At 41.3% G+C, this 25,809-nt stretch overlaps 1 protein-coding gene and 1 non-coding gene across 2 annotated transcripts in view; one reads left to right on the forward strand and one right to left on the reverse strand.

Annotated features, from left to right (window-relative positions):
* The window catches only part of sema4f (sema domain, immunoglobulin domain (Ig), transmembrane domain (TM) and short cytoplasmic domain, (semaphorin) 4F), a 62,355-nt gene extending 41,268 nt beyond the window's left edge, over positions 1-21,087 (reverse strand). Inside the window, exon 1 of the mRNA XM_042512779.1 lies at positions 20,278-21,087. Coding sequence (XP_042368713.1) covers positions 20,278-20,371 — 94 coding nt within the window. The 5' untranslated portion in view covers positions 20,372-21,087. The remainder of the gene's footprint in view (positions 1-20,277) is intronic.
* Positions 21,088-25,384: 4,297 nt separating this feature from the next.
* On the forward strand, positions 25,385-25,456 carry trnaa-cgc. The gene has a single exon. It is a non-coding gene; the product is annotated as a tRNA-Ala (tRNA).
* The last annotated feature ends 353 nt before the right edge of the window (positions 25,457-25,809 follow it).

Raw genomic sequence — 25,809 nt, forward strand, 5'->3', positions numbered from 1 at the left:
GCTCCATCCACTGTGCGAGCCAGCAGGGGTGGTCACTCTCATCTAATAAGCTCCTGTCACACAGATTAATGCCCGCTGATGATAAATCCCCCCCGGAACGGGTCGAACCAACTGTCTGCTTGATTAAACCCAAAGGGAGAGACAGAGCGGGTCACACAGCAAGGGAGGGAGGGAGAGGGTGAGGCGGGTAGAGAGGGCAAAAACTCTTTTTATCTCTCCTCCTCTCAGGCTGCTGTCGGTCTACAGGACATGACAGCTCGTCTTGACTTCCTGCCCTTGTTCCTCATCTCTCATCCCATCCAGTTTCATTTTCTCCCGGTGATGAGAAAATGTCCTCTCAGCCTCTCTGTATCTCTCTCTTCCTACATTTTCCACTTTAACCCCTCTATACATGGACACAAGACAAAAGACTCTTTTATCTCATTTTCTTTCCACCTTTCTGCACCTCATATTCACTCTCATCCTCTAATCCTGGAAACACCTCACTCATCCTTTTCATGGCTCCATCATACTTCTACATTGAAAATTCTCCATAGAATTCTTCTATAATGATTCTTTGTATCTCCTGCTGTATTCCAAGCATTTAAAAATACCATATTAATAAAGAGTAGCTACAGCCTTACCAATATTGATACTTTATGCAGCCACTGCAAAAACAAGGTAAAAAACACAAGGAACTTTTTTTTTAAGGAAAAAGCAATAACATTTGATTCTTTTGCTAATCAAAACATACTGAAGTATATATACTGCACTGCATATATTAACAGCTGTAACTTCTACAGTAATTACTTTAAGATTTTTTTACATTGTTTTTATGTCAAAGTGACTAATGAAAACAATATTTTTAAAAATCGGTCTGGTATTAAGTGCTGCAACAACTTGTTTTGCAACTAACAGGTTCAGATTATTATTATTATTATAAGTACCAGTCTGACAGTATTGTGGGAATGATGCCTACAGAGACAGACCTTTTTGTTAAAGAGTTAAAACTTTTTGTTTGTTTGTTTGTTTTTGCAGGAAACAGCCCTGAAATCTATATCACCAAACACAGCAGACTCAATTCAAATAAACAGTAATTTCAGCACGTATAGAGACAGCATATTTTCACATCTAACTGGGTGACTTCAGAGTTTGTTCTTAAACAGACCAGAGTTGGTGATTGTTGCAAAAATGGTTTTATTTTGTTTCTTGCGACTTTGAGTGAACTTTTACGATGATAAAATGACTGTTTATTTAAATGGAGTCTGGTGGCTTTAACAAAAACATCTATCACTGTAGGAATTATTTGCATAATGTTGTCAAACACTGAGAATAATAATCCAAGTCTATCGGTGGCAAACACAAGTTAATTTAATAGATGCTGACTGATGTTGTACAATTTCCCAATAACGTTACATTGCTGTTTTAACACAGCTTTCTGCAATGCTCTGGCCTAATACAGGACCACTTTCAAACACTGCTGTCTCCCGTAGTCATTTAAAACATTATAAAATAGGCTCCAAGTTAAAAACAATATTGGAGTTGCCCTTTAAGTAAATGATTTGAATTTCCATTTCTGTCTGGTGGCTGACATGAATATTCTAACACAATATATTTGTGTTAAGCTAAAATTAGCAAATAATACCAGCTATGCCAATGCGTTGGTTAGGCTCTAATGAATCGCCTTAATAATTAAAAAAAATAAACAAATGTAAAAGAACAGCTTCCGCCCAGCTGTAAAGGGGGAAATAACTATTTTAATCTTGTGTACCCCCTGCCTTCATAAGCGCTAAAAGGACTCAAATCCTCTTGTTCACTGCAGCCGCTCCACAGCCGAAAATCCCTGTTCACCACCAAACAATCATCTGGCAGGTCTGATTTGTTTTTCTGGGTTTGTGTAGAACACACTTGCATAACACACACAGATGAACAAATACTGATGCACATTCAAAAGGTGACTGGTGCAAAACAAAACCAGTGGAATTCCAACAGAGCTGCACCACCCTGTCTAGCTCTATTTATTTACGCATAACAACACACACATACATGCACATGGTTTGCACCTGCATACGGGAACACACCTGGAGGGAGGAGCCTCACAGACATGCTCTCCAGAGTGAACAGAAATGAAACAAGAGACAAGTGAAAAACAAAATTTTAAAAGACTTTAGCGAGAGAGGTTCATTTTTTGTGCCTGCCAGCTTGTGTGCGCATCCGTGTGTGTGTGTGAGGGTGAATTTGGGGAGTTTGCTCCAAGCAACGCAAGATTAATGACCCTTAGCTCACTCCTGGCAAACACTAAGATCCATGTGTCTATGTGTGCGTGCGCGCGTGTGGTGTGTGTCTGTGTGTGTGTGCGTGAGTGTGCAGCTGACCTAACAAGGAAAGCTTTGTCTGTGTAATGGCTTTTAGCTGCACCTCAACCTGCTGATCAGCTTCTGTACGTGTGTGTGCAATGGGGAAGAATTATAATACTTTGTAAATCAGAATTTAAAGGGAAAGTTCACTACAAAAAGTACTACAGGTAAGAGGAAAAATATCTAAGATGTAATTTTGATTTAGGGGCTGAGTGTCCCTTTAAACAGTAACTTGCACCTTTAAATTGCAAGTACATCAGTGGCATACTACATAAAATTATACTTGACTAAATGAAGTCTCAGTTGAGCTTGTCTAAAATAAAACTTGGCCTGGCCGACAGCTTCCTCTATGGTCTACCGAGTTATTTTGATAACATTAGCAGTGCATGTTATTTGACATCTTTATCAGTGCTTGATAGCTGCGAGGCCAATGAAACTGCAGGGACTGCTTCACAATGGCTGTGCTGGCCTGGTGACAAGAAATCAGCTAACACACATACAGATAAGCAAAGGTACAAAGACGCTGAAAAAAACACATGAACACACTAAAAAGTGCGCACAGTGTAAAACATCACACCTCGTGCAGGGACGCAAACACGGTTATAAAGATTGAATTTGGGCCAACAGTGTGGGGTTACTATGGCTCAGTAATGTATACGTCACTATTTATTCACTAAATCAGAACCAAGCGGCTTGTAAATACTCATCATACAGCATGTATGGCTCTTGTGAAGACACAAACACACTCCACAAAAAACAATTGAAGCTTGTCTAAAGCGATCCACTAAAATAACAGGCGCGAAAAAAGGTTAGAAGTGAATAATTGACAAGTCTGTTAGCTTTCTCTCTTTCTGTACCTCATCTCTGTCTCTCAAACCCATGTGTTTGACTCTACATTGCTTTTAAGCTTCATTTTTAGACTTACAGCTGAAATCTGAAGCTTTATTTCGATGTTGAAATCTGTAGTTTTTATCTGCATGGGTGACTTATTTCCAGATGCAGGGCTTTTTTAATAGGTTTTTATCTATTCAGCACGAGAGTATTAGATATCTTTCTGCTGTTTTCACTCTTGTCTTTTTATGGATGCAGAATGGTTGAAAGCCCAATCCCAAAGTCCAGCAATGTTGGATAATAAAGTGATTCTTGTTCAACTGGCCCATTTAGTGCATTTAATTTTGAATTCTGTTAAAAACAGAGCTGTTGTTCATACTTTTTTTAGCCATTTCTGTACTTCCCTGTACTGAAATCAGCAGTTAAATGAGTGGAGAATGTTTTTTTTTAAGTTTCATCCTAATTTTAAAATGACAGCCAAGATTTTCTGCACCACATGTACAAAGGAAGCCTCTATCTGAAACAACAAGGAGGCAGTAAGGGAAAATAGATAGAAATTGCTCAGAGGAAAGGGTGATCAGGAGCTACTTATCCAACAACAAGTAGCCTACACACTTCATTGCATCACTAAATACCAGTTGAAATCCTTTGAAAAGTCACATACCAAGCAGTTTTTGTTCTCCTTTTCATTAACATGATCTGACACAAATTTACAGTTTAGCTTCCAAAGCAAATTAAATTAGAAGCAATAATATCACCTGACACTATATTAAGTAATGACTGTTCTCTTTCACTCTCTTTCAAATGTACCTCTGAGGGCGTCTCTGTTTGAACCAAAACAATGATGACATGCAAACTCACTAAACATCCATAATGCAAAGCAGTCAGACTGACGAAACCCGAACCCTGATTAAAATTAAACAAACCTGTGGTGTTCAATGTGACATAGAGAAAATATAGTGAAGAGAACCAGCAAACAAGTCTGCACAGTCAGGAACCAAACTTAAGCTGACTTTTTTAATATTTTAAGAGGCAAACTTCACTGAACTGTCCCAGGACAAAAGCTAACCTCAATTACTGTCTTAAACAACTCTGCTTACTTTTATAATACTAAAGATTTTAAAGACTTACAGTTTAAGCAGATAACTCTGTCTCATTATCAGTGTATAACGTGCTTGAGCTGAACTAGTAATTTGTCTCTTACACCCTTGGTCAACCTTCAGTTGGCCTTTAGTCTCTACTCTTTAACTCTTGGCCACTATAAATAGGCTCATAAAAGACATTTATAGAGGTTTTTAATGGAGCGGTGCCTTTAAAACTAAATGAATGTAGCACTTTGTCTGTCCTGCTCTTCACCTTCAACTGTCAACACCACTGACTGTAATATGTGTGAATTTTCTTACCGTAAAAGAAAAAAAGATTTGTGGGCAGGGTTGAGGTCAGCTGACGGTGCATTGTACTTGATGCTACAAACACACACACATATGCTAGAATGCACACACAGGAATATACTGTATGAACGCAACCAGAGGATGGGGAAAAAAAAGTGCATGCAAGCAAACGAGCAAATTTTTCCCAGGGTGTTGGTGCTTGGTACTGGCAGGCATATTGAGGGAGAAAGGATGATTAAATAGAAATCTTACAACAGCTTTCTCACAAAACCCATAAAGATTTTAACAAGTTTACATGGAAAACATATCTATTTCTAATTTTAAGTTTTGGATCAAAATGCAGTTCTTTTATTTTTACAATATAAGCACATAAAACAATGCACTAGACTGTAAAATATATAGTTTTCCACAATATTGTTCGGTTTTTATTATCAATGTCATTTTCCAATGCAAGGACTGATCTCCACTGGCTGAAATCACTCGCTCTACCTGTTGAAATAGCCGACTACAAGAGTTAAAATTACAGGGATGTTAAGCAGTTCAAATCCTGTTACCCAGCATGGTACATGGTGTAGCTCATTATTGTGTATTTGGGGAGATTATTTGCACAGGTAGGTACATAACAGCTCCCTTGGCTCCATGAATAAGCCATTAATACTGTTAATCATTCATTAACGCTGAAAACTTGAGGCAAATAACAACGGAGCGAGTCTACCAGTTCTGCCTACTGTTGTGTGTTTCCTGACATGTGTGTAACTAGGTCACCTGACTAAGTCTGACTTCCTATTCTCTCTCTCTCACACACACACACACACACACACACAGACTTCCTCTGCTCATAAACACATAGCAGATCCTGCCAACACAAAGCCCAATGTGTGCGGTTGCTTTTGTGAGAATAAGGACACACATGGACACGCTCAATAATAAGCAGTACATTAACAGCTTGTCAGTGGTTCTTAAAGTAGCCACCTACGAAGCGCATAATATCATCACAGTACACACACACACAAGCTTAGAGTATTTGCAAAGTAATTCACATTAGGTTCCAAACTACAAGCTTATTCCCTCTTAAGGGAATACACACACACACAGACACACACACAGACACACACACACACACACACACACACACACACACACACGCAGTTTGACCTCACCCATATGTTTGGGTGGGATAAGCCCACTTCACCTCTTAGTGTCTTTAATGCATTAAGTCCTTTCTTTCAGTGCCCTATTAGTGCAGTCGCTGGGCTCTACACAAACACACCCACACACACACAAACACAAACAGCCCCATTAAGAGATTGCTGTCTATTCAATACCTATTAGTTCAGTGGCTGAAGGCCTCCATGATCTAAATTTAAATGGTTGCAGGCGTTTGCTCAAACCAAACAGCCACTTGCACTTTAGATGCTCACACTATGGCTGCAACTCACTAATCATTCTGTTAACAACTTAACTAGTCATCGTTTTTCACAATTATTGTATCATTTAGCCCATTTAATGTTAGAAAAACTGAATAAATAAATAGAATTACCGCGTCATGGTTAATGTCATAATTTCATCCTATTGTCCTGTCATGTTTTGCGAGGTAGAAGTGACCTTGACCTCTGACCAAGACGTTTGTGCAAAATTTGAGGAAATTCCCTTGAGGTGTTCTTGAGATATAGCGTTCACAAGAAAAGACAGAAGAGGTCACAGTGAACTTTTAGTTTGACCACCAAAATCAAATTAATTTAGCGTTGAGTACAGGTGGACTTTTGTGTCAAATCTGAAGAAATTCCCACATCACAAAATTGGGTTGTACAGACAGACAACCTGAAAACATGAAGCCTCTGGCCACAGATAAAAAACAATAACACTGAAAGGATTTGGTTTATGTTTCAAAAAGTGTTTTATGTATTTCGGTAAACGTGCTTTTACTTATGCAAAATATTTCCATGCACGTGTGTGTACGCGCCCACATACATTTGTACACGTTTTCCTCAGAGCCTGTGAAACATATATCAGTCAGCATGATATTAATCCGATCTGGACAGCCGGGATCTCATTTCCATTCGGTCCCATGTGGATGAGGGGGCCGTTACATAAAAGCACTTAAGCTGATGAGATGGCCCAAGACGCTGTGATGTCATGATGCCATCTGACTGGACACTCTGTGCCATGATGTCACATCGGGGGACTTATAACTTTAAATCATAATTGGATCAGTGTTCTGCGGTGCGATTGTTTCATACTGTGTGTGACTTCACATGTCACAGCGGATATAATGTCACAATAGATACATTCATTACCATGTATTCCATTTAATTTAAAATCAGAGAGCCCAAAAAGTATTGTTTTTTTGTCATTTTTTGAATGATCACTGATTGTCTGAGCTTTGATCTGCACTCTCCTCCATTCAAACAAAGGCCCAGCTAATGTGCTCTTACTGTGATGCCACCGTTTCTGTCTACGTCTGTATGCTTTGTAATGTCGACATGCTTTCTAGATCAGTGTGATGATGCTTTTAGGGAGGCTTTTCCTGCTTAGTGATGTTTCATGCACACACATGCACACACATGCACACACATGCACACACACGGCCACACATTTTATGCAGCCTGTCTTCCATTGTAATGTCGAGCTAAAAGATGAAAGTATGGTGTCTGTCTGGCTCTAAAGACCCTCTCTCTCTCTCTTTCTGTATTCCCCCTAGACGCACACACACTCACTCACACACACAAAATACGCATACAGGCTCTGCAGACACCTCAATTATGATAATGTGGATCAGCATTAATGTATCCTTATAGCACGGCTGGCTTTCTACAATGTCGTGTGTGTGTGTGTGTGTGTGTGTGTGTGTGTGTGTGTGTGTGTGTGTGTGTGTCCCAGACAGCAGGAGAGGAGGGGCAGCTACTGTATCTCATTTAACACAGGTTACTCCAGCCAGGAAAGCCAAATACAGAGGCCGTCAGGATTTCTTTAACACACACACACAAGATAAACACATACACAAACACTGCTAGAACGAAAGTTTCTCATGGATGCAACAAAGGAAAATATTGACAAACGGGAAGATTAGAAGATTCAGGAAAATTCTGAAGCCTGTGTCCGCTGAGAGAATGATCAAGTAAGACAAAGAAAGTTAAGTGCAAGGATTCTAGTGCTTCACTTCAAAAACACACAGGCCTCAAGGAGATGAACCCTGTGTGTGTTTTTCAGTCTGTCTTTATCTGAGCCTTTCAGCAGTCCAGATGGCCTTGAATTTGGGCGAGAAAAACTCAGATTATACTATCTAAATAATGTAAAACACAAAAAAAATCACAATAATTCACATACAAAGAATATGCAGCAGTGCAAAACAGCCCAGCCTTAGCCACTTCAGAAATAGACCTTCTGAATAACGAAATATTCAGAAATTGCGCACAAAATAATAAAAAATGGAACTAAATCAACCCAAACCTCACCTCCTAGAATAAAAACTGTCCTTCAAACATGGATTGTATGTAGTGTAAGAAGCATCAACAAGTGTGGTCGAAGTACACAGTTCTGAGAAAACGTTTTTCGGTCAGTTCTCAACAACTCTTAAAAAGATGTCTCCTCATCACAGCTCTGTCATCACAACCCTGCTGTTTCTTCCTCCTCGCCTTCCCTCCTTCTTCCTCCCGCCCCTCCCGCCTCCTTCCTCCTCCTTTCCCAGACTCCCTCCCACACTGTAATTACCACCTCAGACTCCAATTAAAAGAAACCACAATAAAGAGAGCAGAGGAGGGAGAGCGAGGTATGGTAAGGGGAAGAGAGCGGGGACGGCAGGGAGAGAGACAGAGGGGGGGGATTTAATGAGAGGTTTGTCCACACACATACAAACACACTCATATACATGGAAACATACACTTCAAAACTAGTAACATGCAGGTAATACAACATTTTTAAGCCTTTCTAAAAACGTTTTACGCTGAACGTAAAAGTGAATTTAAAAAGAGCAGGAAGCATGTGCATGTGTGTGCCCATCTGCACACATCTGTGTGTGTGTGTGTGCGTGTGTGTGTGTGTGACAGAGAGAGAGAGAGAGAGCGAGACTGCTGCTGACAGTTTTTCCTTTGTGTTTTGCCCAAGCCTGTTTCCTGCCACTAAGGTTCCCAAAGTTACTCTGCTTTCCTTAAAAGCACACAGGCACACGCACGCACGCACGCAAGCACACACACACACACACACACACACACACACACACGAAAAAAGTAAGACACAGAGGGTCAATACGGAGAGAGAAGATGATTTTTAAAAAGAGGGAATTGGAGATCAACAAGTCATGGAGACAACATGGAGAGAGAGGAAACAACACAGTCGATGACACACACACACACACACACACACACACACACACACACACACACACACACACACACACACAAAATCTTACCAAAGAAGCCCTCACTGCAGCGGAAGACACTAACAATCAATAAACACAAAGTAGGAACAGCAGGGTAGCCCTTACTGTCAAGCAGTCTTTGTGTGAGTGTGAGTGTGAGTGTGAGTGTGTGTGTGTGTGTGTGTGTGTGTGTGTGTGTGTGTGTGTGTGCAAAAACGAAATGGGCCTTGTGGTGGAGTGCCAACCAAGACTGCCAAAAGACAAACACACACACACACACACACACACACATACAAAGGGTGAGAGAGAAGGACTGCAGAGAGGTGGTTTGATTTACTGGGCTGCCAAAGAGAGAACGAGCACAATATACAAAGAGGAAATAGATATCTTGGTTCATTATACACATACACACACACACACACACACACAAACACACACACACAAAGCCTCAGACAGTGTTATCAGTTTATCCTTTTTTTAGGAGGTCCATTACTCAGCTTCTGTTTTAAGACTACCAGTGTGTGTGTGTATTCCAGACGGGAGTCACTGTGCAGACTTTATGACCAGGCGTGTTACCTTGATCATAGCAGGGGCTGTAACTTGCTCTGCATGACACATCAAACACCCTGTGGTGTGTGTTTTTGAGAACACTCTTACTTTCCTAGCTTCATTGAACTGTAAATTAACAGAATACCATCTACGGCGTATTTCTTTTTTCTGCGTAAACCAGTTAAACTAAAAGATGTCATGTTAACCACTGTGAGCCAGTTCAACCTGATGGTCCAGTTCTGAGGGGAGGTGAAATTTCAGAGCAGATGAGTGTGTGTAATTAGCTGTCTTTCCCGTGTGTTTACTTTGTTGGCCTGACTAATAATATCCATACAGATATGGAGGGTGGAGGAAGAAGTTTATATTATTCTTCATAGTCATAGCAAGTATAAACAAAAGTAGATGAATAGGCTTGTGCTTCACACACTCACTGCTTATAATTTGTCTCTCCAGAGAACACTGAACAGACTTCAAACAATTCAGACATGGAAAGATCAAACTGCTAGAAGGAAAAGAGGCAGATTAGAGATATCAAAAGTTAACCAATGGTTAACTGCCAAGAATATATTTGACCAGTTTATGGTTAATTTTGCTAATTGTACTCTTCGGTTTACTGCACTGTGCACCACCCAGGTCTGGTGGAGGTCATCTAGCATTGCAGCTCATTCTGCTCACTAGTAATGCTGTTCTGACCTAACTATGTTGCTGAAATGTTGTGCACCTTCAGTCAGCCCCCCAGGTCGTTCCAGTGAGTAAGCCACACGATTTTGAACCACAATCCCCCTTTAGCAATTTTAACTGTGTTATCACTGTTAGCTCTGTCAGCACCACTAGCAATGTCAGCACAGCTACTGCTACTGATATATTTATCAATGCTTAAGGGGTTTTGAAGCTCAAAATGAAGGTGACCTCGGGGTAGACTGGAGGCTGGCTGTGTTTCCATAGTAACATATCCTGCCACCGGGATGGTGTTACCAGCGTTAATCTCTGAATGAGCAGCGCCTCTAGCTAGCTCCGACCTGAACCAAGTGGTACGCAGTGTTGAGCGGCCAAGGCTAACATTAGCTAGGGTGGGAAGTGAGCACTACGTTTTCGCATGTTAGCACAGCCAGACAGCCGTCTGTTAGCAAAGCAAAGAGAAAATAAAATAAAAGGCAAGGCATTTACAAAAAACTTCACGCTGAGTGGACCAACTCAAACTCCTGAGGTGTTGGATTCAATGACATTTTTATGCAAACAAAGGCAGAGCAAACTAACTACAACAGATCTAAAGTGTATGTAAAGTCTAAAGTGTGTATCTACTTTTTCTCACAAACATTGAAATGACAAAAAAAAAGAATATTTGGATTCCAATATTGAAAACTTAATACCTAACCAATTAATGAATATCCATCAGCCTAATATTCAGGTCCAGACTCTACTGGAAACAGAAATATAATTGCTTTAAGGAAGCAGTAACACTGGGATGTACAAGATTTCCTCTGCACTCGAACTCAGCAGTCTGCACACGGTGGCTTCTTCAAGCGTCCAACTGTCACCAGGAGTAAAAAAAAAAAAATGCCAACAGGCACAAATCTGGAATAAGCTGACTGTTCGCTACTGCAGCGCTGGTGAGAGGAGTTTCATGGCAAAAAAAAGAGTGTCCAGCTTTAAGACATCCTCTTCTGACACAAACACCAAGACAACTACATACTGTTCACGTAGCCTTGTATTTGTTTGTGGCTGCTGGAGGCAGAGAGGCAGCTGAACTGTGGAGATCAACGAGCAAAAACAAGCGTGGTGAGATGAAGTGTGTGTTTGTTTGTTTGTTTGTGTGTGTGTCTAAGAGGAAAGGGCCAAAGGAAGTGTAGTATTCTACTCACGAGGAGACAGAGAAAAAGAGAGCTGTGTGTGTGTGTGTGTGTGTGTGTGTGTGTGTGTGTGTGTGTGTGTGTGTGTGTGTGTTTCCTTCCTTCCCCTCCCACACTCCTCCCTTTGCTTTATTGCTGATACAGATCCTGCACAAAGAGCAGCACACACACTCAAAGCATTATAGCTAGCCTTAAATGTAAATAATTCACCTTTGAATCACCTTCAATTATGACTAAATTAAATCCATACTAATTTATTATGAATGCAGTGATGTAAGGTTTCATGCTGCTCTCACATTACAGTCCTTTTATTAACCTTTTGATATCAAAGCAAATTGTTTTGATTTCTTTTGAACACATGAGGAGAATGCAATGACCAACTGAATAAGACATGGCCGGAAAATGACAAATAAAGTGGCAAACAATTTTAAGTAAATTACTTGAAAATAAACAAAATATATAGGCTAAATTAAACTAAAACAAACAAAAAATAATTTTAAAAAAGCTCAGATTTGGAAAGAAATAATCTGTAACATAATTTTTAATATATAATTACAATAATTATAAATGTTTTTTTTTTTTTTATTTCTCCCCTTTAAAAGGAATCTGGTCTTTTTTGTCACTTTTTTACTTAGTCCTTGCAATTTGTGGGACTTTTTTTGCCTCATTGTCTTTGCCGCCATGTTTTCAAAAGAAAGAAACAGCTTGTTAAAGGCATCCGAATACAGCATAAGAAAACTGATGTCGGTTCTGGTTTCAAAGGGTTAAAGAACGTGCTCGCAGACCTGAAGAGACACACACATGTCCTGACATACAGATGGACTGACGTGCCAATCGATTGATGACTTTTGTTGGTTCCAGACTTCCAATCAGTCTGCGTAAACAGCCACCAACTCTCTGAGGATCCTCTCATTGTGACTGCAGTGTCTGTGTCTGTGTCTGTGTGTGACCTAACAGGTTAAGTGGATGCTGTCAGAGCCTCAACGTTAGCAAGGTGACCTCTGACCTTATCTGAAACCTGTGACGCCCATCACCTCCTGTCTGTCTGGTTTGGTTTGTCCCGGACCAGACGGATCAATTACATCCTCTTTTTTGTGTTGTATTTCATCAATAACTATTAGTTTCTGACTCTTTTCCCAAAGCTCATAAGATCAGATTTAATTTTCCTTTTCATTCTTTTTAGCAATCTTTACTTGGGCCAAAATTCAACCACATTCAACAGTCATTAAGTAATCGGTGCCTCCTCTCTTTCCATTCCTGTTCTCCTTGACTTCACCTTGAGTAGGCAAGCAATAAAATCAATACTGATTTATATGATTGACGATGGTCCCAGACAACAGTCAGCAATATTGAACAGTGTGGCCTCTCAGATGAGAAAAACTCCTTTAACTCACTTCAGATTTCATTACATGAAGTCAAGTTTTTTAATTCATAATGCCCCCGGGACTGTCCAGGTTTGATTAAAATGCTAAAACGGCTTCACTTTAACTTTGAAATTAATAGAACAAGGGGTAGAAAAAGTTAAGTGCACCCTCTGTGTCTAAATGCAGAAAAGCGTTCTCCATGCATTATAATTGGTTTCAACTTGCATTCTATCAGATGGGATTTTCACGCAACGGAGGGCTAGAGAGAGGAAAGAGATGAGGGCAGGAAGCAGGAGTGAATCCCAATGAGCTGAAGATACATGCCCAAGCCCTGCACTGCAATCATTTCTTCTAAAGTGCTCCGTAGGTAATAGACACAAGACACACTGACGCACATGTACTCCCTGCTACACGCTTCAAGACTTTAACTACAGAAACACTTTAAAAGTAGCTGAATTTGAAGTCATGACGCAGCACATTTCTTTGAGGATTTTTATGAACGAGGGAGTGAGAACAAGGATGGAATGAATGGAGAATTCCACCCACCCACCTACAATAGCCCACCATGTCCTTGACCTCTACGTGCCTTGTGTTTAAACTGCTCACAGCAGTCACACTACATGGGGACAGACGTATCAGAGCAAGAGATGCACAATTAGGACTGGCCACAAAAAGCCACCAAGAATCCCAATCACAAAATCCTCCTGGGAACGCAACCAAGGGAATCTGCTTGCGTCGACTGTGTGTGTGAGTGTGCGTGGCCTTTGACATCTGACTCGGTGTGACCTTTAATCTGACAAGCTGCAGTCACAGGAGTGCCTGTGTGGGCAGACCATTCACAAACAATGTAGGAGAGTGCATGAACAATCATGTGCGTGCACGCCACTAATGTCATTCTCAAGAATCGGAGACAATGTCGGGGCTTCATAAAGAGCGCTTTATGGGTAACGGCGCATGAGAAGCTAATGAACTTTGCTGACGAATGTAAGGAGTGAGAGGATATTTTCTGTAGGAGGCCGATGACAGTTGAGAGTTAACTCCTTTCACTCACATTCTCCTCTTCCTCTCCTTAATGTTTAACCCTTTAAAACCAGAGCAAATTGGCTTGATTTCTTTCAAAAACAGGGGAAGGAGGAAATGAGCCTTTTCCTAGCTTTTAAAAAAAATAATCTCTAAATCTACTAATTTCTTAAAATTTGTAGAACATTTCTTAACAAGTTGCTAATCATGATTTTGAAAGCAATTGCACCAATCTTGCTTGGTGTTCAAAGGTTTGAAATACTTGTGAAAGGCACCTGTAAGCAGCAAAAAAGAAAAGTGATGTCTTTCCAGGTTTCAAAGGGTTTACTCATTTTGGTTTCAGTGCAATTGAATGCCCTCTTTTGGTGAAATATTCCACATGTCAGAGAGAAAAAGAAAGGAGGGATTTAGAGGATAAGAGAATGTAAGAAAGAAGGGGAGGCAGAAAAATAACTACACGAAGCAGACAAACTAGAGTGGAAACTTTTAAACCACTTGAGGTATTTCTGACAGCCAAAGAGAGATACAGATATAAAGACAGGGTTTTAAAATGCTGCAGCTTTCCGTTATGCACTCAAGCTACGGCCAGCAAAAAGTGAGAGATTATCAGACAAAATTGACGGAAATGCAAAAAGCATTTCTGATCTCCACTCCCATGGTACCACTCAGCTCTATCAGGCCCCATCAACTTAGAAGAAAGAGAGGGATGAGGGCTGGAAAAGAATGACAAAGAGACAGAGAGAGAATGGGATGCAGGGATGAGAGAGAGGAGAGACTGCTCTCTTGTCTTTGGATAACCACTGCATACTCCCTGGTGGGAGACAACAATGCAGCCTCAAACCCATAATCTACTGTAGTCCACATGTATTCTCACAGGCAAAGCCCCGGTTTAGACAGTTTAGTGGTTACGCGCTCCCTGGTCTAATCCCACGGCATTTCTCTGAAATGAAAGTATGCAGGGATCAGAACTTTGCAGATCATCCCTCCAAAGTATGTATCTTTGGAAACAGCATAAAAGCCCTATAGCCACATGTGGAGTATCTTTATTGCATATATATGCATAACATAAAACCATTGGGGTTCCAAACCATGACTGCGTAAATCTGAAATAAATAGGATGCATACATTTCCTTAGCTACACTAGAAGTACGCCAGGCATTAAAAAGTATAATTTTGTTATGGAGCAAAGCACATTATCACCTCACTAAAGGGGAACTATTATGCTTTTCCATATTTTGTGTCTTTAAAATAGTGTTACAATGAAGTAAACTTTTGTAGAAAGTGAGCAAAAACTTCAGGATTCCTTGTGTTCTGTATACTCTGTTTCCATTTAGTTTTTCTACTCTGGCTACTCTATGATGTCATATTGTGTCACATTTCCTTATTTATGGTCATTTGCTCAAGACACAGGGTTTCCCACACATTCATTTATTTGTTGTTACCTGCCAAATTAAAACAACCCAAGAAAGTAATGATTTTTATATTTTTGGAGCTGAACTGTCATAGGAGCGCTTTTGGAATATATATATACATGCTTTGGTTACATGCACCACGCTCTCGGGGTGCAGGGAGTTCCCGGCACAGACGGAGAAGCAGAATGCCAGGTGCATTGACAGTGAAACTTAACCACTGGGTCTAAAAGTCTACAGCAGCTGCTCCTCTCTTCCATCAAACTGATTCGATCAATCCTGGTCAATCAATTAGCAACTCGAACTCATAAAACTGCTGCTAAGGAAAAAAACAGAACTAATGAAGAGTTCCACCTGCGCTGCATTCACAGACTTGCAAAAAAATCTGAATTTAAAGAAGCAGGGATTACACACATTCATTTATTTGTGGTGGGCCACTGCAACTAATTTCTCTAACTCATCCACAGGCAGATGTTTGGAGCTGGACTGTTAATTTGAACGACTACTGGAGTATATATGTACTGTTCAGATATTCAAGGTGCACTTGCTGCACAGACAGTGCAGGAGAACGTTAGGGGCATTGAAAATGAAACTTAATCATTCATTCTGTTGGGTCTAAAATTTTTATTTTACTTACAAACATCTGCAAACAGCTCCTCTCATCCACTGATGTGATCTGCTCAGCTGTGACGTGAGTTACAGATCAATTATCCTCCCTGTGGGTGAAAACAATGCGGAGGAGGAAAAAAGGCGGTATGGAAACTCCGACTGCTGCACTGCATTCAGGGATCGCTATATAAGGTCGGACTTCAGATAACATAATAGAAAAAAAATAACAACAGCTATTGCCACACATATGCTGTCATTCCACAAGAAACACTGAAAGAGGGGACAAAGAATGACAAAAGAGGGAGTACTGATATTACCAAGTTATGTTGGTAGTGGGCTACCTCATTTGAAACAAACACCACCTCCAGTAACTGAATGAAAAATGTATACATTTAATTAAATGAACAATGTAGCTTTTGTTTAGGCCGTCATCTGCTTATTAAAAAAAAAATCACAAGTTGAAATGCTTCAGGGCTAAACAATTTCCAGAGGGAAGCCCTGAAATCTATTCTTTTCTGAATTCTGACTCATTTTTTGCCCATCACAGCTTTTTGAAAGATCCAAAGCCCTCAAGTGATTCAGCACTCTTCTGTTTCACCTCAAAACAAGAGGTACAACCAGTAGATGAGCAGCTGAAAAAAATCATGTGAACTGCAGAATTCATCTTAGCTTGACGGCCAAAAAGAGGCGGATGCTTCCCTGTTTGCCAAATAATTTAGTGTGAAGCAACAGTTTGGCAAGCAAAATTCACAGGAAGCACAGAACAGCCGTGACAAGCCACACAGAGCCCCTGGCCCCACCCACCATGCAACAGTAGTGAAATCAAGTCGATAACTGTATTTCCAGCCTGCTTTGATTAGTCTTTGTTATATGGGACTCCCATACACCCACACATAGTTCACCAGCAGCCAAGAGCAAATGTTGGCACAAAAACAGAAAATTACAATAGAGTAATACGTCTTCTATCACAGAGAGCTACTGGAGTGACAAATGTTTGAATAGAGATTTTGTCAAGCTCCTGTTGACTACAAACAAAGGGAAAGTATAGTTTTGGTGAGCAGGCAGGCAAACTGCAGGTGGTACAGTGGATGGACACTGGGTGGCCTGCTAATGCGTATATACCTGCGTTGTTTCCCACTAACCAAGCTAATCAAATAAGACAAACCCCATCACTCCTTCACAGTAAATGGACCCTGATCCATGCAGTGGGTGCGCCGCTGGGAGCCAGGCCCTCCCTTGTGTGCCGACACCCTAATGAGTTTCATGTGAGGAGCATTAAAGCGGCTGCTAGACCAGTGAAACTGACTGGAGCTGGCAGTAGGGCGTTCTCTGATCCAGTCACAACATACATGTAATGCAAAGCCAGATGAAGTTTAGTATTCAAAAGTAGTGCTATTTAATTATTATTCCCATTTCTGTGATTATCACAGAAAATATATTAGCATCATTATTCTATAACTATACATCAAGGTTTTCTTGACTAAAATTTTACAATAAAACGCACACTTTATGAATATGTTTCGCTATTGCTGAGCCACATGCAAAAACACAATTCTGATTAACTTAATAGGTTTGTTTGGGATTTCTTCAAACTAAAATCCCACACTCTGATGGTAACTTCATTATGCAGCGGGTAATTTCAGCCTAGCAGTTTTATGACTTCTCCCAAAACACTTAACCAGAGAGTTGGAACAATTCCACATCAGCCTAATTAGCCACCCAACCATTAAATATTGCATCTAACAAGCACGACAAATACAAATGTATCATAACAGCAATGAGGCAGTGAGAAATAAACATGTTTGTGATGCAAGGCATAAACTGTTTTGTAGTGCTTTTACTGGTTTAGATCACCTTGTTCTATGTTTAGGAGGGCGCAACAGCTTCGCAGAAACACTGATTTGTGAGGTGAAACTGATTTATTCCGTGTTTTTACTGGTTACAATTAGCAGGTCTGTTATTTTGAAAAGACACCTCTGCAGACAATTCAGCTCCCTCTAAAAACAAACTCCTAACAAACTCCTAAACAACTGGATCTTATGTTATCAGAAAATATGTGAGCTCACATTTGCAGGTGAAACACTAATTTGAAATGTGAAACTGTATTATTCACTTTTTTCCTTGGTTTAAGGAAATTGGTTTAAAAAAACAAAAAAAAAAAAAACACAGAAGGAATTCTAACCAGAGGTTTCAGCTAGTTTGAGTCGTTACTGCCAGATGCCACACAAAAAAAAGAGTATCTTCAAACAAGACTTTGTTAACTTAGATTCAAAGTTAAGCCTTAAGGATGATGCCAGATGAAGACCCACATCTATTTCAAAATACAGCTGAGGCTGGCAGGAAATTCAGTATTAAGTTTACCACTAAACTCTGCAGGATACACCCCCTAGTGACCACATGTCAGACAGTATCTACGTTATGTGCTTTTACATGTTTTTACCAGAACTGCTTCTGAAGCCAGAGTGCTCTCTCTTCAACACTCAGCTCTGCAGGTTGTCGCTTAGATATCATAGTACACGCAAACCAAGCTTAACACACACAGACAAACACACACACCACCTGACCCGTTGCTCACAACAACACTGTCTTACATAAGAGTCTCTCTTTAGATATAACAACACATGTGCAAATACACAAGCATGCACACATGTGAACACACACCCTGTTGAGGATGGCAACCACAAATTTCATCTGTGACAATCAAATGTTCTGACTTGGATCAAGATAACAGGCATGCGTGTTTGCACTTAGCAGGGAAGCTCTGAGGTGTCTGATGTAACTGTAGCAAAAAAAACAGAAAGACAGCGATGCAACAAGAAATACAAATTGTTGACGTATTTCTTAATGTGCAATTGTTTTGTACAAATAAAAAGACTTCTCTGTGGGGAGTCATATCCAAAACTCTTCCTCCCTGTGTCTCTCTCATTGCTGTTTGCTGGAGCTCGTTCCAACTGTATTTGTTGTGGGGCCAGCGTGCCACAGGCCACAGTTGCATAATGACACACAGAGACAGGGAGCTAACTTAACAGACACTGCATTCATTCAGCAAATGAGCCTGAATCAACAGCCAGCAGCGGCTGTCTGAAGTAAGAATTTAGCTGAGCCTCAATCACAGGTTGGAAAAAACAAAGGGGTTCAAGTACAATAAGCTCTGGTGCAGAGCACACCTGCGGAGCAAATTAATACAGTCAGGTGACTGGAGTACAGGCTAATGGTCAATGGACACAGTGACGCAGCCTCTAAATCTTTTCCTCCTCACTGCATCAGGGTGTAAACACCATCACATGGTAGGGAGGGGACGAAGGCAGGGCAAATAATCAGGCACAGAATATTAAAGGAGGAATACAAGAGCACTAACATACAGCAGGATAGTTATTGCTCTGCAAACAAAGAGAAAACATTCGAAATGTGGACAAATGGAGATATACACACACCCACACAGACTGCAATCCAATCCCTAAAAGGTCACAAAATGACTCTGTCGGACTGCTGCCCCATAAGCTTCTTATTATTTTGTTGTGATGGATGTCTCCTCTCATTTTTCTGCTTTTCATCCGAACTGTCAGTCAGTTTCCAGAAAACAGGAAGGCTGGAGAGTGCTGACCCTGACACAAAGACTGAGCTTGTTAGAGAGCTGGGCTTGTCTTCTATTCACTCTCTGACTTACAGTCATCTGAATCTATGTCTGCTTCTCTCTCATTCTTCAGTATTGTGTGTATGCAATTCTCACAACCACTTTGGCACTGTCAAAGTGCTGTTTTGAGGTCCTTTTCGAGACCAACGGTCAAGCTCCGACAACCACTCTGCTGAAGTGTCCCTGAGCAAGATGCTGAATCACCGCCAGCTTCCACTGATCCTGACCCCTGCCATCTCTGTAAGAGGCCAAATGAAAAGACAAATTCCCAATCCCTCCAGCAGGGAAGCGCATTTGACTGAACTGTCCCTTTAAGTTTGAAAGCTGCTACGTGTCTGGGTGAGCGAGCAGCCCAGCGTTTCTGCCCAGTCTGTGCACTTGTTGGCGTTCAGCAGAACATGTCTGGCACCTGCTTGCTTCGCCAGCATCACCATTTATCAAGCCACAATAAAGGCTGAAGGCAGCCCGTTGGCACTGTGCCCCGGGTGCGTAAAACAGCAGCGCAAAGCAGAGGTGGACACAAATGCAGGTTTAAGTTAGGGTTAAATCATATTTTGTGACAAACAATGCCAAAGCTGATCACACATCATTTTGGGGGAACTCTTTGGGCTGTGCATATGGTTAGATGACATGAAGCAACGTTGTAAAATATGCTGAAGTTGCAGATGATGCACCAGCCTCATGCATGTTATTGTTTTGATACCTGTTATAATCATCATCATTATGCTGTTGTGATGAAACCACCTGAACATCTTTTCAATGGCAAATAGATATCAACACACTAACAATTTCATAATCCGGCCCACCAAAGTGAGGACAGTCCTCCCAAAGAAAAATCTGCTTTTTAAATGATTACTTCAGCTTTGATCATCACAAATATTGCCCTCGTGAATGTTTGTTTTCCTCCTCCTTGGCGGTTGCACTCACCTCTCAGCCCGCCCAGGGTCGCTGCCCAGGAGGATCCAGAGAGCAGAAACAGCACCGGGAGCAGGATCAACATCACACCGCCAGGACTCATCATGATTAGGCTGTTGTCCTGGTCCAGGACAGAGGTGGAGGTCCGTCCGATCTGATTTCAACACCAAAGTCCCGGACTCGTGGTTTCAGCTGTGATGCATCCTGATCCTGGTCCGGGCTTCGCAGGTTTTTCTGAGTTCAAAAAAGGTGCAGAGCTCGGTCCAAGGCAACGTTAAATAAGTTGACGGGATATTTCTCAACAAAATAAATGCTTCCTGAAATATTTATTTTGCTTTTCTGCGAAAGGTTACTGCTTTTCCTTAGCTAAAATCTGCACAAAGCGCGCAGAAGTGCATGCATCCGCTGAGCGCAATGTGAGGCTTGTATTATCTACTAAAGAAAAGCGACATGCTGAGAAACACAGGGCACATTATTGTAGTTATATTTTTGGTGTATTCCAGTCACAAACTGTGTGTCAAAGTAATCCAAAGTAGCGTCCTCTCGTGCAGAAATAATGTCCAGTGTCCTGGGTTGTAATAAGCTGCAGCCTCGCGCTTATCCCCGCTCTGTGCCCCGGTGTCGCCGAGCTTGTCCCGCTGGTAGAGAAAAAAAAAAACACCGTTCGTCTCAAATTTAAAATTATTTGCGTAAATTAAAGCAAGAAAATCACGTTAACGTCCGCGAAGTGAAACCAAATTCCGAGCGCGCGCTGTGTCGCTGGAGCTCGAGCGCTGGCACGGTGCACAGTGGTATGAAAGCGAGTGACCGGCTCGAGGATGTACTGCGAGAACGCTCGAGCGCTGACTGAGGAGAGCCAGCCGTCTCGCGCCCCGCCCTCCGGAAAAGGCAGCGCGAGTGTACACAACAGGTAAGGATGATGTCACGGCAGGTGCAGACTGAATCTTTCCTCAGAAACGCTGCAAGTGACTGATAATAAACTTTTAAATAAAGTCAAGTTGTTTTTGTGAGGTTCTTTGGAACTACGGATTCATTTCACGTGCGGAAATGACAGGCAGCGGGGTCAGAGAGTAATAATAGGTCTCACTGTGATCACTGGACTATTATCCTATTATGGTACAGTCTGGCTTTTCATATAATGACATAAAAGCATGTAGTGGTTACAGTGAAACCTGTCATTGCTGTTGTCCTAAAACCTGGAGGATGCATGCAACGTTTTGAAATCAAACTGAGATTTGGCTTTTTAAAGTGTTAAAATTAGCCAGGCTGAAGACAAACAGGTATTTTTCCCAAATTGGTTTGTAACTTTTTAAACATATGGATACATTTTCCCAGTCTTTAGAGAAATACTGCAATATGTATCTTACTGACTGTATTATAATATGTATCGTAAGTTTGTGTTAAAAATGCCTTTGGTCAAAATATTATCATTTTTTTTTTTAGAACCCTCTAGTGTCTGTATCAGCATCCATATCAGTATAGGTGTAGATTTTGAGGAAAAGTAGGGGACACGCCCCCCTCAATATTTAGGATGTGCATTTGTCCACTCAAATACCAACATGAAAGAAGAAGACTTTTATTTTGACTAAATTAAAGACATTTCCACCATTAAATGGGGCAAAAAGGTAAAATTGATGAAGAAAAAAACGCCAAAATGAAGGAAATAATTGTTTGAAAAATTCCCCACCCATGTTTCATATGTTTGCACCCCCATTGTTGAAAAAAAAAAACCCCACACCCTGCGGTATTGGCCTCAAAAATTCGTTATTGGTCACGCTATATAATATAACAGGAGCTATTTGAATTATCCCCTTAGTATTGAATAGGATCAGCCGCTGTGTCTGATCCAATGCTTTACTCGGGATTTCCCCAGACTGAACTAGATGACCCTTCATACAGTATATAACTATTGCTGAAATACTGGAACTCCACATGAGGGGGGTAACAGTGTAAAAATCAAATTATTACTGAATATTTCTGTTAGCTCTTTTTTCTACCAGACATTACATGTTTTTTGGGGTTTTTTTTTAGGTTTTTGACATTATTCATATATACTCACTCAAAATATCAATTTACAAAAGGTACATATGTCAAGGCATGTTCTCTATGCTCCTTGTAACTCTGCTCCTGTGGTCTAGTTTCCTTAATCCACCTGTCAGTCATCTGACATCATGCGTAGGCGGAGCTTCTAAAGTAAAGATGATTAAACAGTAGATGTGAGGTCAATGGTCTGCAGGCCTTAACCACACTAATAATCCACAGGCAGATTGTTTTCTGCCATGTGTTATTAATTTATCTTGACATTTGCTCCTTAAGCGCTTCAAATATAAACCTCAGTGTGATTTGAGGTACTGATGACACACAGTTATTCGAAAAACAAAACATTGCAATCTTTAGAAACCGCTCACGCCTGTGTTGTGATTCTTACATTTCTGGATTAACTGCTGCAATACTGAAAGCTCTCTCTTTCCCGCTCAATCTCTCTGTCTCGCTCTAAGGAGGAGAGCAGAACGGCTGGCAGTGCTGACCGGCCAATTTCACGGGGCGGGGGTGCAGACATGTACCCCGACTTCGGGACAAAAGGGAGGGGTCATAGAGGAGCGTGGATTAAAGGATTTGGTATACGAGGAGGGGGGAAGGAGGGGGACAGGGGTCAGAGGTAAGAGAGCGATGATAAAGAAAAGCCAAACGGAGCTAAGAAGTGAACGGCGCCGTCGCTAATCGAGCCTGATTAAGCTCACACTGTGCGTGTCTCATCTTTATGCGGCCAATGACTTTTGAATGACCAAACATCATTCAGAATCACAATGAATGTCTTCATCAGTGGCATGTGTGGCGGCCGTTGGAGATGAGGGCGCTGGGGAAAACGCCACAGTGCCTTCACCCGTGACTTTTGGGTGGCTAGTATATTCATCAATGTCAGTATGGAGGTCCAGATCTGACTCAGCTACTGTTTAGTGCAGTGGTTCCCAACTGGTGGGTCACGGTTGAAAAGCGGCTCGCAGGTCCAATCGGAATCGACCAAAAGTGGCATGTGAATGTGTATTTTAAAATACAGTTAATATTTGACACATAGATTTTATTTTGACGTGCCGTTTCTGTTTGTTCATTCTAAGCAAATGTGTTGTTTTCGTTTTGTGAAATAAAATTGAAAGTGTTGCATTTTATCTAATGTGTGGACCTTGAATTAATAATAATTGAGGAATCTGAACCCTGCAGCAGGACTAGTCGGGAAATGAACTAACTGCAGTTCCTCAAGGACAAAGCAAAAAAGGAGGGTGTTGACGTTCTGATTCAGAATCTAAATTTCTTTAAGCTGAACTGAAGCTTAACTGCTGCCCCCTGCTGGACAGGTGAAGCAAGTGCTAAGAAAAGACACAACATATGAAATGGTCTGACGAGCAGAAACAAAGCAATATGCACAGACACACTCAGATTGATAGAAGTCTTCAGACGACTCCACACACACTGGCTCAAACTGAAACACAATTTGCATAACTTGGGCATAAATTAACGAGAAGCACCAACCACAGAGGAGTATGGCCTTAAAGGGATTGCCACGGCTGCTTATCTGTCACCGCACATTAATATTCAGACCCTGATGTAAGGAGGCTGCAATCCGTGACCCTGCACTCCTTCTGTTAATCTGGGTGCATGCCTGTCAATGCATTGTCACAAGTCTGTAAATGTGTCTTTTAAAAAAAAAAATGCACAGCTTGTGTGTGCATGCTTTCATGCATGCTTGCACATATTTTTTGTGAGCAAATGCACGTGCATGTCAGCGAAGGCCAGACACTGGGTTAGGCCAAAGGTTTTTATATGTGTGTGTGACTAATGGTTGGGGATCTCTGGTTGAAATGGGTGAAGACGATGATGGAAAAAAAAAGAAAATCTGACAGAGGAAAGAGATGGAGAGAGACAGACGAGCCACCACCTCCAGCAAATGTAATTATATGGCTCAGAATCACTGAGCAGCTGGTCCTTGATCAGCTTTAGGCCAGGCGTGCACACACACACACACACACACACACACACAAATATGTGACATTGACCTTGTCCATTGACATCAGGGTAGGCAGGGGAACAGTTCTTTTTCTTAAACAGATGAAAATATTATTAGCATTAAATCTAGCAAATTTGTGACTGATCTATTAATTTGGATAAGTAATGCATGAAGTCACGGCTAATTTTGTTCTCTCACTTATTCAGTAGCAGCCTGTGTAAGTGTGTGTGTGTGTGTGTGTGTGTGTGTGTGTGTGTGTGTGTCTGAGAAAGAGGAGTAGGGGGGTCATGAAAGGCAGGGGACTTCTGCCCTGAGGAGCAGAGGGGCCACATGCACTCACACTCACACACAAAACACTCATTTAGTTAACAGCTTTCATTTCTCTAATTAAACTGCAGATATAGTGCGCCCTGATTTTCCCTATCTCCCCCTCCCTGGACCCTCTAACCTCTCTTGTCCCCACGACTCTGTTTCCCTTTCCATTTTCCACCTCTCCTGCTGCATCTGCACAAATTTCCCCTCCATCCCTCTGAATAAATGTGTCAATCAATCTGTCAATCTAAACCGTAGAGCAGAAATCCTGTACAGAATGTGAGCATTTCACCCGCATTGACTAAAACAGATTACAAGACGCAGGTCAATCCCCACCCTGTGCTGTTCACTGCTCTGTGTTTGCATCGCGGCTGGCTGGTCGCCAACTGATTTACCCCCCATCCCTTACCTCTGCTGAGGAGGAAATGGAAGAAACCGCCCAAAACCTTTTCCTCTAATCCCCCACACAATGGATTCTGCTGTTTTATTGAGGGTGGACACGGAGGGGCATTCAGGCAGTGGGCCTGAACTGTTGTGCTGAGCCCAGGTAAACCTGGAGATTTGGATCAACGCTCAAGTTGAAGCGTTCGATTGGGTTTATTCCACCCAAATGAGTCATGAATGAGGGTATTTCTTCTCCAGGTTACATAAGACATACAGAAGTTTTAACCGGTCACTAAAAGGTTAATAAAGTTATTGATTTCACAAAAGTACGATAAGCTGAATCACTGAATCCATCATAACCATATATGTAAAACCAATAAATGGATTTAAGACCCAGTATAATTCCATGAACTTCAGCAGGGGGATGTAGCTCAGTGGTAGAGCGCATGCTTCGCATGTATGAGGTCCTGGGATCAATCCCCAGCATCTCCACTTCTTATCTTCAGAGGAACTCCAACAATCGATGGTTTGGATGCTATTACTAAAACACAGTAAGCGCAAGGTAGATGATCAAGACATAGCTAAAGTAAGAAGCTCCTGATGCTAAGATAGGAAAAAGTTGAATCCATGGTGCTTTCTGGTTATAATACCCTTCAATAGGTCAATCTTTCTTCCAACTGCTCTTTTCTTTTACCACATACACAGTGGAATCATGAATATATACATATAGCAGGTCTAAACAATGTTTTTTTACTCGCCAGTCAGAAATGCCCAAAGTCAATTTTACGACCCTGTTTTATCCACCTTACTCTCAAACAGAGAGGGCACAGATTGTTGCATAAAAA

This window comes from Plectropomus leopardus, chromosome 23 (genome assembly GCF_008729295.1).
Source record: "Plectropomus leopardus isolate mb chromosome 23, YSFRI_Pleo_2.0, whole genome shotgun sequence".
Classification (NCBI taxonomy): domain Eukaryota; kingdom Metazoa; phylum Chordata; class Actinopteri; order Perciformes; family Serranidae; genus Plectropomus; species Plectropomus leopardus.